The 9,840-nt window shown below is 37.1% G+C and overlaps 1 protein-coding gene across 2 annotated transcripts; it reads right to left on the bottom strand.

The window, feature by feature from the left end:
* Positions 1-356: 356 nt before the first annotated feature.
* LOC146001653 (small nuclear ribonucleoprotein-associated protein B-like) lies at positions 357-9,835 on the bottom strand. 2 transcript variants are annotated; one of them, XM_083139257.1, is made up of 6 exons: positions 9,692-9,835; positions 5,504-5,594; positions 4,240-4,512; positions 3,276-3,419; positions 1,512-1,574; positions 357-469 (listed from the first exon to the last, which is right to left on the bottom strand). In XM_083139257.1, exons 1-6 carry the CDS (start codon positions 9,692-9,694, stop codon positions 450-452), a joined length of 594 nt encoding a protein of 197 aa, XP_082995383.1. In that variant the 5' UTR covers positions 9,695-9,835; the 3' UTR covers positions 357-449. The 2 variants fall into 2 exon arrangements, with proteins under 2 accessions (XP_082995383.1, XP_082995384.1); XM_083139258.1 differs by lacking the exon at positions 9,692-9,835 and adding an exon at positions 5,803-5,920.
* Between the last annotated feature and the right edge of the window lie 5 nt (positions 9,836-9,840).

Raw genomic sequence — 9,840 nt, 5'->3', positions numbered from 1 at the left:
TGCTTTTTCTGTTCTCTATGGATGCCAACATTAGACATTATCTTGCGATACTAAAGTAACAAAATTGTCCGTAAGCATAATTTATTTATGCTGAAGCAGAGACATCACTCGAGACCATACAATGAGGTGACAAGATAAAAGGACATCTTTGTTCAAGAATAATTATAATCATACATTTATACATCTGTAATATTTCAATCATATTTGCTGAAAAATTCAAACTATGGTATTTAAAGTAAAAAAAAAAAAAATAGCATATCTCTGTCTGATACATACAATTATAAGATATGATATAAAACAAAAAATAGGTACAAAAATGAAGGACTGTAAAATATAAAACCTGAATATGACGACTCTTCTATGTACATTTATCACATGTACATCAGTCTAACTTCTTGTTCAGCACAGGCACACTCACTTTTCACAACATAAATCAGTCCAGCACACTTTTAGTAAGGCCTTGGAGGTCCTGCAATGGAAAAAAAAAAAGTCTTACAAATTCAACTCAAAGACAGCTGAGTTGGTGTTTTAAGTCTATTTTATGCACAGTAAGGCTAATTAGGATTGGACCTACAGTTTGAAGTGGGATCCGAATTACTATGTGCCTCCACAGAGTATCGAACCCGGGACCTCTTGATTACAAGGCAATGACGCTACCACTGTGCCATCGGGGAGACTTCGTAAAGAGAATGGAGGGATAGGAAATTTAGGTATGAAGTGTACTACAAACATAAAAATAAGATATTTATGTATGCTTTTATAGCTGGGGGCTATGTTTACGGCATTGCAACGTTTTTGAGTTAGCAAATAATTAGTAATATCCAACTCCCCTGAGTTTTTTTGTTTACATAGCTGGAATTGGTGATTTTTTAAAAAAAATTGATTACAACATTACGACTTCCCAGCACAATTACTTTCTTTTTTCAGTTCAACTAAGATGAGACATATTTTTTCCTACCAGGGAGGAAAGAATTTCTTGAATATTGGCTATCAACAATTGATGAAAAGTTCTAATTTTACTGCCCAAGGAATTTCATTGGGAGTCAATGTGATTGTTACAACCCAGATGTGTCACTGTACATCAGTATTGGTTTGGACCCTTAATTTAGGCAGGTGACTAGGTTTGAATTCCAAGGTGGGTGATCCGATGGAATTTTTCCGGCCTTGTCCCCTCCATCAAGCAGCTTTTGTTCTCACCCAGCCTCAACCTTGGGGAAACACTAAAGTGGGGGAGCATGGTGCTGATCACATCACATTCCCCTTATATGCCTCCTGGCATGGGGAACTTTACCTTACCTTTATTTAGGCAAAGAACATACGCATGGAAATACACAATTCACAATTTGTACATAACAATGTCAAGCTGTAAGCCTAATTTTTTCTGAGTGCAAGATTGGAAAAACATTGTATTGTATGTTGGTTCATGCAATTGTGGGTTTTACAACATTTGCAAACACATCCTGGAATTATCCTATTAAATAAATAAACTAAGGGACATGGAGTAATCTTACCTCCCCTCATATACCCTGATGGTGGTGGGCCTCTCATGGCAGATTGTCCCATTGGAGGATAACCTGTTGGGATAGAGAAATAGAACAAATCAGGGATATTAAATTATGTGACAATCTTGGTCATTTTGCCACAACAAAAATGTATAACATCTGTTCAAAAGGTAACTGAACTTTTCAAAACTACTTTATTTACCTGTTATGCAGCTTAATCCGATATGTCGCTTTCAAAGTACAGTGGGATCCATGAGTATTACCTTGCAAATTGCCCATCACCATGTTCGTGCACTTCATTTGACCCAATAAGAGCTTCCAAGAATGTAAAGAAAACTCAAAACAAGCTGTTGACAAGTTCTGCACCAGGACACAAAAATCCATCGCTTAAAAACACACAGGATGCAAGTTAAAAAATTAATGAAATTGGTCATGGACAATTTGCATGGTAATACTCATGGATCCCATTGTACAAGTTCCCTCCTCTGTTAACCTTTAGCGAACAGAACCTCATGCGAGGGTATTTCTGTTGAAGTCAGCACCTTTTTAAGTGCATGTTTTTCAAACTTAACGCAACACAAAAATCGTAATTCAAGAACTGTCGTATAGAGATGAAATCTGTTTTCTTACCTCTCAGCGGAGGTAAATTTTATATATTTTGCCTCCCAATAATTAGTGTAAAATGAAGAAAATTGAATTTAAAAAAATACAGAATGCTCCTGTGCCCCCTAATACGCTGAAGTGAATGAAAAAATGTACTGTGCAGTGGTGATACATTCCTACAACCATGCAAAGTTTAATTGAAATCAGACAGATACTTCTTGGCAAAAAAACAAGAAAATTGTTCAAAGTCCCAAAAGCCGAGACAATCACGATGTATTAATTAGAAACCTGATGGCAAGTAGCAATGTTATAAAAACCAATTTTGCATGGAAGCAATCATGATGTACACATCATAACTTGTTGGTTATATGTAGGAAAAGTAGTGACAAAAACATTTTGCAGAAAAGGTTTTTTGGAGGCCAGTCGGGTAGGTGATAGTGTTTTGGTAAGTCGGTCGATGCATTTCATACACCTTTCCATTCATGAGGTATTTAAGACGTTTTCCATATTCTTCAACTAATAAAAGCTTGAACAATACTAACTGACTGTTTTTCAATGTTTTAGCGAAATTGCACAATGTACTAAAACATGGGAGACCCAGGTTCGATTCCAAAGATGGCGATCTAAGGTCGGAATTATTACAGCCTTGTCCCCACATAAAGTGGCTCTGGGGCTCACCCAGCCTCAAATCAATGGGTCCCTGGGGGGGTTTAAAGGCAGCCAAAGCATGGTGCTGATCACATCACCTCCAAAATTGCAGAGATCGAGAATGTGGGGGGTTCTACCTCCACACAATGTGCCTTCATGGCACGGGCCGTTACTAAAAGACTGAAATGTAAAAATCCATGTAAGGAAACCAACCTCCACCCTTCTTGATCTACAAATGGATTAACAAGAAAAGAAGGTGGTTGGTTCATTTGCAAAATTTATTTTCATAGAGGTACAATTGAACAGGTTCCTAAGACTATGATGTCAGTGACTACCGAAATTAATAGAATTAATAATAATTTTCACAGATAAAGTAAGTACTTGTTTTGAATATAATGGTCTCTTCTTTTGTTCTTGGAAAAGACCACAACACTGGGCTATTCAGACACCATACAAATAGGACTGGCAGTCATCATTTTCTCATTTTGGATCTACTCTAATGGTAATTAGCAGTTTACTTACCAATCATTCCCGGTGGAGGTCCCATCATGCCAGGTGGCGGGGCCCCTGCAGGTGGCATTCTTTGAGGAGGTGGAGCACTTCGACCGGCTGGGCTCATCATCTGCTGAGAAGGTCCACCAACACCCCGTGTTGGTCCTTGGAGTCCTGGAATTGGAATGAAAAACAAGCAATTAATCAATGTTTTTTTTTTCTTCTATAAATTGATCAATCTATATTCTTCAAATCAATAATTTTGAATTGTAAAGGTTGTTAGCTTCTAGTACGGTCTTCCACCTTTCCGACAGGGACAAAGTTTTTCTCTTCTTTTTTTCGTCAAACAACAGATTTTTATCACCAGCAGTCATTGGCAATACCATTAACACAGTAATAATTGGTCAACATGTAATACAAATATAATTGCATTACACTATTATCAATCCTATCTATATCAATGATATTTTTCAGTGCTCTATGAGGTAAGAAAACTGTTTAAAAGGTGTGCATGGACTAACAGAAACTGGAACTGGACCTAAAGTTTTAAATGGGTGCCCCTAGAAATCCTAAAGTGAGAGAATTAATGCAAAATTGGAACTCTATAAGGCTGTGTCGAAAGGTTCAAAAAGCAGGTTTGAAGTACAGTGCAAAGCCAGCCAACACTGTGATTTCTATGGTGAAAAACAAGTGTTTATAAGGTTGGGAAAACAATGTATTCGTCGTTTTATCTACTGATTGGATTAAGCACTGCAGTCAAAGTACAATATGAAAGATTTCACTTCTAGTCCAAGGTTTCGACTGAACTGTGAGACCATTCTTTAGTCTTGCACAGTTTGTAATGGTTGAAGTATAGCATTAAAAAAAATGTCATTAAATGTATTAATAAATCTCCAAAATATTGCTGAACAAAATTTGGCTATACTGACAATGCAAGAAACTATAAATCCTGGTACCTTACTTCCAACACATCTTTATTAAACTTAAGTAATACCTGGTGGTGGTGCAGATGAACTTGCTGGCACGCCTCGTCCGGCTGCACGCCCTGCACCTGGTCCAGGTGCAGCTCCGGGAATGGGAACGCGGGGAAGTCCTTCTTCTGGGGGAGGAGGTCCTTCAACCGTCAAGGACACAATGTTCTCACCTCGCAGGAGAACGAACCCCAAGGGTCTCTTTTCTTCTCCCTTGTCCCCCTCTTTCGATGTTTTCTTGGTCTTTCGGAACTCTTCGCAGTCGCCAAGGATCAGGTTCATGTGCTTATCAAATGCTGCAAAAGCAATTTACAGAATGTGGAATAACTAACTTTACACTGTGCATGCTTGTTTATTTTTGGCATTACTTTGGCCTCAGTGATTGAGTGTATTTCTTGAACAAGGAATGAGAATAATATCAGAAGAGATGCCCAGTGGACAATGAGTTACAAGTAAAATGAATATCTGATATAATATCCTTGTATCACATTTCATTCAGGTGGTTTTGATTGACTGATATTTATGCTATGAACATATCAGCACATATGCTATTTTTGCCTGTTGCACAATATGGGGATAAGCCCCTTAACTGAAACAAAATTGAGGACAGGCCCCTAACACGAAGGTAGAAGATGTACATTATAATTTGCTAACTCAATTTTCAAACCTCATTCATTCATTACTTAAGAAGAATTAAAACCAACTGTACAACGTGGAAATGTTAAACTTCACATAGGTAATACTTAAACTGCGTTTACCACATCCATCATGAATAAAACTATACTGTTTCCGAGGATAAAATGTCCTAACCTATTGAAAGCCGAGGGTGTGAAGGGACACTCATCACACACAGAACAAAAACAGGAGAAAGCAACTATGTAGAGGATTATCCTAGCCATGGATCCAGGTGCCAGACCATCGTTGGCCTTCTAGAAGCACATATCAGAAGTCACCCTTCACACTTCCATTCAGGTTTCTTATGCACAATCGGGATTGGATTACACTATTAACCACAATCTGTGAAGAATAAGTGCAACTGGAACATGTAAGCCATCCTGTATCTACATTAAAGAACTGAATGAACGAAGGATAAAACCAATGGAAAAGAATAAGCTTATGTAAATTTTACATAAAAATACTTCCATCATATTGCTAACAGTAGGTGAATTCAGTATGCTATTTTCAACAAAACAAGTTCAGTTGACACGCAATATCATCATTTACTTCACCTGAACAAAATAAGCAACTATATACAACAGCTACTTATTACAATATTTAAGAACTCACCCTTAAACGTTCCAACAAAGGTTCTAGAGTCCTGCAGAATGACACGGACTCTATAATTCACATGTTGCAGCATCTTATTGCTTTTCCCCAACTACAGATGGAAGAAAATAAAAGACAATTAACTATATATTTTATAATACACATTGATGTTAAATTTTTGTAGCAAAATAGTTCATGCCAACTTGAAATCACAATGGAAAGCACACATTTACAAGGAAACTGTATGAATTAGACCACAAACTTTATTTTTAACACACGCTTACATAAACTATAGCCACATATATCTAATTAAATATTACCTTCAGTTGTACGGTAGTTTTGTTAGATGGATCCCAAGTGGTAGCACTTATCTCCTAGTGTACCAGCCCCGGACATCTTTTAATATATGCTCCTTGCAGACTACAGATCTACGTCTCACGATCTATAGGGCGACAGGAGCAACAAACCTTAATCATAGCAGATAGGTATTACACTTTTAACAACACTTGTAAGAAACAACTTAAAAAAACAGAACTAGAACATGATGTTTTCTTTATATGGGCAGGACATGTAGTAATGGATTCTAAAGACTGGGACAGAGTGTAAAAAATCATAAGAGACGAACAACAATGAAATTATGTAATACACACATTTTGTCATCAAGTGTAATTTAATTCACAGTTGGTAATGGCAATGAGTTACTTCCTATTGGTAACGAATTTGCATGGTTTATGAAGATTGTGTTTCAAATGAACATCTTGTTACCTTCTGAAGTTTCACTTATCGTACAGGTGAAACTCGGAAGTCTGCTTTCAAAGCTGAAAGTGTAAGATTGTTCCACAATTATTCAAATCTATAAATTTAATTGTTATGTTTCATGCTCATAGTAATTTTTATGTTTTCTTCCTTCAATTTTTGTATGTGTCTTGTGCATTTTGTGCCCTGCGTTATGCTTTGGGCTCTGGCTACGCGATGCATGCAGGTTTGAGTCTTCTGGATGAAGCATAACTTTTCTCCTGATATTTTGGTCTGTCTATGAGACCACTGGCCATCCACCACCAAGAGGAAATTCGGGAGCTATGAATGAGTAGTGTAACCCTGTCATGGAAACCTACAACAACTGGGGGTTCATCATGCTGACCACATGTCAGCCCGCGACTTGTTGGACGATTGCCCACCTTGGTAGGTGGGAGTGAGGCTGGCAGTCAGTAGGTAGGCCCTGGCCCTCACAGGCTGTTGTTCCATGGGTTATTTGTGGTTTCTAATATCAAGGTATGTATGTAAATTCATGACAATGATTTTCTTGCATATGCAATTGATTTATTTGGGATGAAATATGATTTTAAGCAGTGGCAAAGCATGACATTTTTACGTAGTAATCCCAAGACTTGCCAAACGTCAGAGGGGGGGGGGGGGGCAATTACTACATTGATAATGATGATAACAGTGTTCGTACATGACATGTGAAGTAGAGATGGCTAAATCTATTTTTTTTTCTATGGAGTATATGATCGTAAAATAAGAAAGACAAAACTTTCTTAATAAATTCTACCCGAAAATTGGAAAAAGTGTTAAACCACTCTCCGAAATTCGGATTGACTCCAAAATTTGGGTAGTAAAATTTCCGAATCGAGATTTTAAATTTTCCGCAATCCTGATATTTTTGGCCATCCCTGGTGTGGAAGTAAGATATATGCTAGGAAAAAGGTTCTGTTTGAGTAAGTATGTCTGTCATCTCGAGAACAAAAATCTTGATCAGTCTTGTCATTTGTAAGCATAATAAACACAAAACAACAGGAAGTACTTTGTGTTTTGTAAAGCAAAACATTTATTTCCAAAATCGATATTTGAACCATAGGATCAAAATAAATAAATAAATAAATAAAAGGAGAAATACTATGAAGGAAATACAATGGAGCCAGAACTGCTCTTTCAATTTAAGTTCTTTCTAGCAGTAATCAAGCTTTTGCTTGCTTACATTTTTTTAAGCACCATTACTTTCATGTATTCTATGTAAGTTGTGTTGCGATGCCCTTTAGTATGTTTTTTTTTTTTAGCGTTACATGCTTTATAGTGCTGGGCTTTCCGAGAAGTTTAATCTTGATGACGTCACAGAAACCCTGCAGTGTTTGTAAAGAAGAGTGCTGAAAAAAAAGTCTCTATGGCCAGACCTTCAAGAGTGGGGGAAAAACAGTCGAAGGACCTTGGATTCGCAGACCTGCTGCGATGACTTGGCCCGCCTGACACAATTGCACTCAACAGGAAACGTAGCAGGCCAGTTGGGCACAGGGTGTAGAACTGGGCTCTCCTTTCGATGAGCTAAACTTAGTGAATCTCTGGGGTATTTCTAGCTGTTTCGTGATGTCGCTTTACCAATTTCGCTCAAATATGTGAATATTCTGACTTATTTTTTACTTCTTCTCTAAAATATTTAAAAAGCAATATTTTTATTATTTTGCTTTGTCATCGCTGCATCTCCCGATTACCGGATGCCTCGCCTCTGATTTTTAAGGTATTGGTAATTTTACATTGCTAGACTAGGAGTTGATGTTGACAATAATTCCTCAATATTCTTAGAATTTGCACATGTTTTTGTGCTGGTAGAAGAAAATCTGGTAACAGTTCGATATATCGGAGACACATTAAAATCGGATATTTTGTGTTTCCCATGGTTCGTACTTACGAATGTGTATTGGGGAACATAATTCAAGGTGCCATTATGCTTTTTACATGAAAACGAACACAATTTTTCACACATAGAGTAGTTTTTGTTATTCCTTTTTTCGCTTCCCCAACACACAATATGGCGGGCACACGTCGACTACAATTGTCAGTATGCAGTGTTTCCAAACTTATTCCCGAAAAATACCTACAATTGCGTTCGCCATGTATTCAAATTGCACATTATGCACGGGTAGCTGACGGATAGCCCCACGAACCATTTCTGATAAGGTTAGGTTAGGCAAGCATAGTTAAAAAAAAAATGGGTTGGAAACACTGACAGGGGGTTACTTCATCAAACGTATGGAGCATACGGTTCACGTAGAAAAGCAATGGCAATTGTGCGTAGGTGAGATATCTCTCTTGCAAAATACATTATTTCCGGTCAAACAGATACCACGATGAAAGAAAATACCTCGACGAACGTTAGAAACCTTAGAGAAACTCATTTCCGTAAGTAGTTTCTTGTGTAAAAATGAAATGTGTCTCCAATGTAACAAATTGTTACCGATTTTTTTTTTTAAAAAGTGGTGAAAGTGATTTTGGACATGAGGAATTGGAAATATGCTAATCACAATTTGAGGCTAAATAGCTCACTCATTTGTAGATTCCTCATCTTGAATTTCAGGCTTTCAGAACACCGAAATCTGTATAGGGTATTAATAGAAAAACGTCAAAATTTTGGAGGGTGTACTGTTTCTCAATGGTCCCGTTTGTGCATATTCAGAAATAAAACAGTTCGGAAAAACTAGGTATGAATTTGTATAACAAACAGTAGGGAGAGATTATTGATTGTTAGTTGTGAGTAGAATACTCCCATCATCATGGAGTAGAATACAGAGAAATGACTACATCATATCACTGCATAAAAAAAGTGGATGATGGGCCATTCATTTGCAGTGATACATAACAGTGCAAGGATCTTCCATCCATTTACAAAATCTTTTATCTTTTGTTCATATTATGGACTTTCGATACTGGTTGCCTTCGGACTATTTATAATCACTTCCTTGTAAAAAATGTTTCACCGTCAGACGAATTAATAGATTTTGTAACCAGATCACGTGATTCGTTATTGAAAATTCGCTTTTTGTTGCTTTACGGGTGAAATCACTCTTAGTTAATTTTCGAACCCAATCCCAGGTTATGCACTTAAGCCACGTGAAATTAGAGCAAAAGACCAAAGGGGACAAAACAATTTACCAGGGATTTCAATCATACCATGCACTCATAATAAAAAAAATACAAATGCTACAATCCTACACTCGTATCAATTATTCTCAATTTGACCCTTTCTTGTTCAAACGGATACTAATGCTTGTATAAAATTAGCACCTTCCCGCTTTAAACGACAAATACGAATTGTCCTTTCATCTGCATTTTTACTGATTAATGAACATATCATGTTTTTCCGTTCCTCCATTACTCCATTATCCAAGTATTTTTTTTTCAACGTGTTGGTACATTTTCGGGATGTTCATTACTTACCATTCTGATACTTCACTTTACAAACCACGAAAACGATTACGACTAAATTCTATAACTTTTTCACTAATATCTTCCGAGTAACATTTACAAACAACAACCACGCCGGTAACTTCACAGTTGCCAGGTTGCCAGTGCATAGATATCACTGT

The sequence above is a fragment of the Lepisma saccharinum genome, chromosome 17, assembly GCF_977018435.1.
Source record: "Lepisma saccharinum chromosome 17, izLepSacc3.1, whole genome shotgun sequence".
Classification (NCBI taxonomy): Eukaryota; Metazoa; Arthropoda; class Insecta; order Zygentoma; family Lepismatidae; genus Lepisma; species Lepisma saccharinum.
Note: the sequence above shows the minus strand (reverse complement) of the source record. Positions and strands in the feature narration are given on the sequence as shown.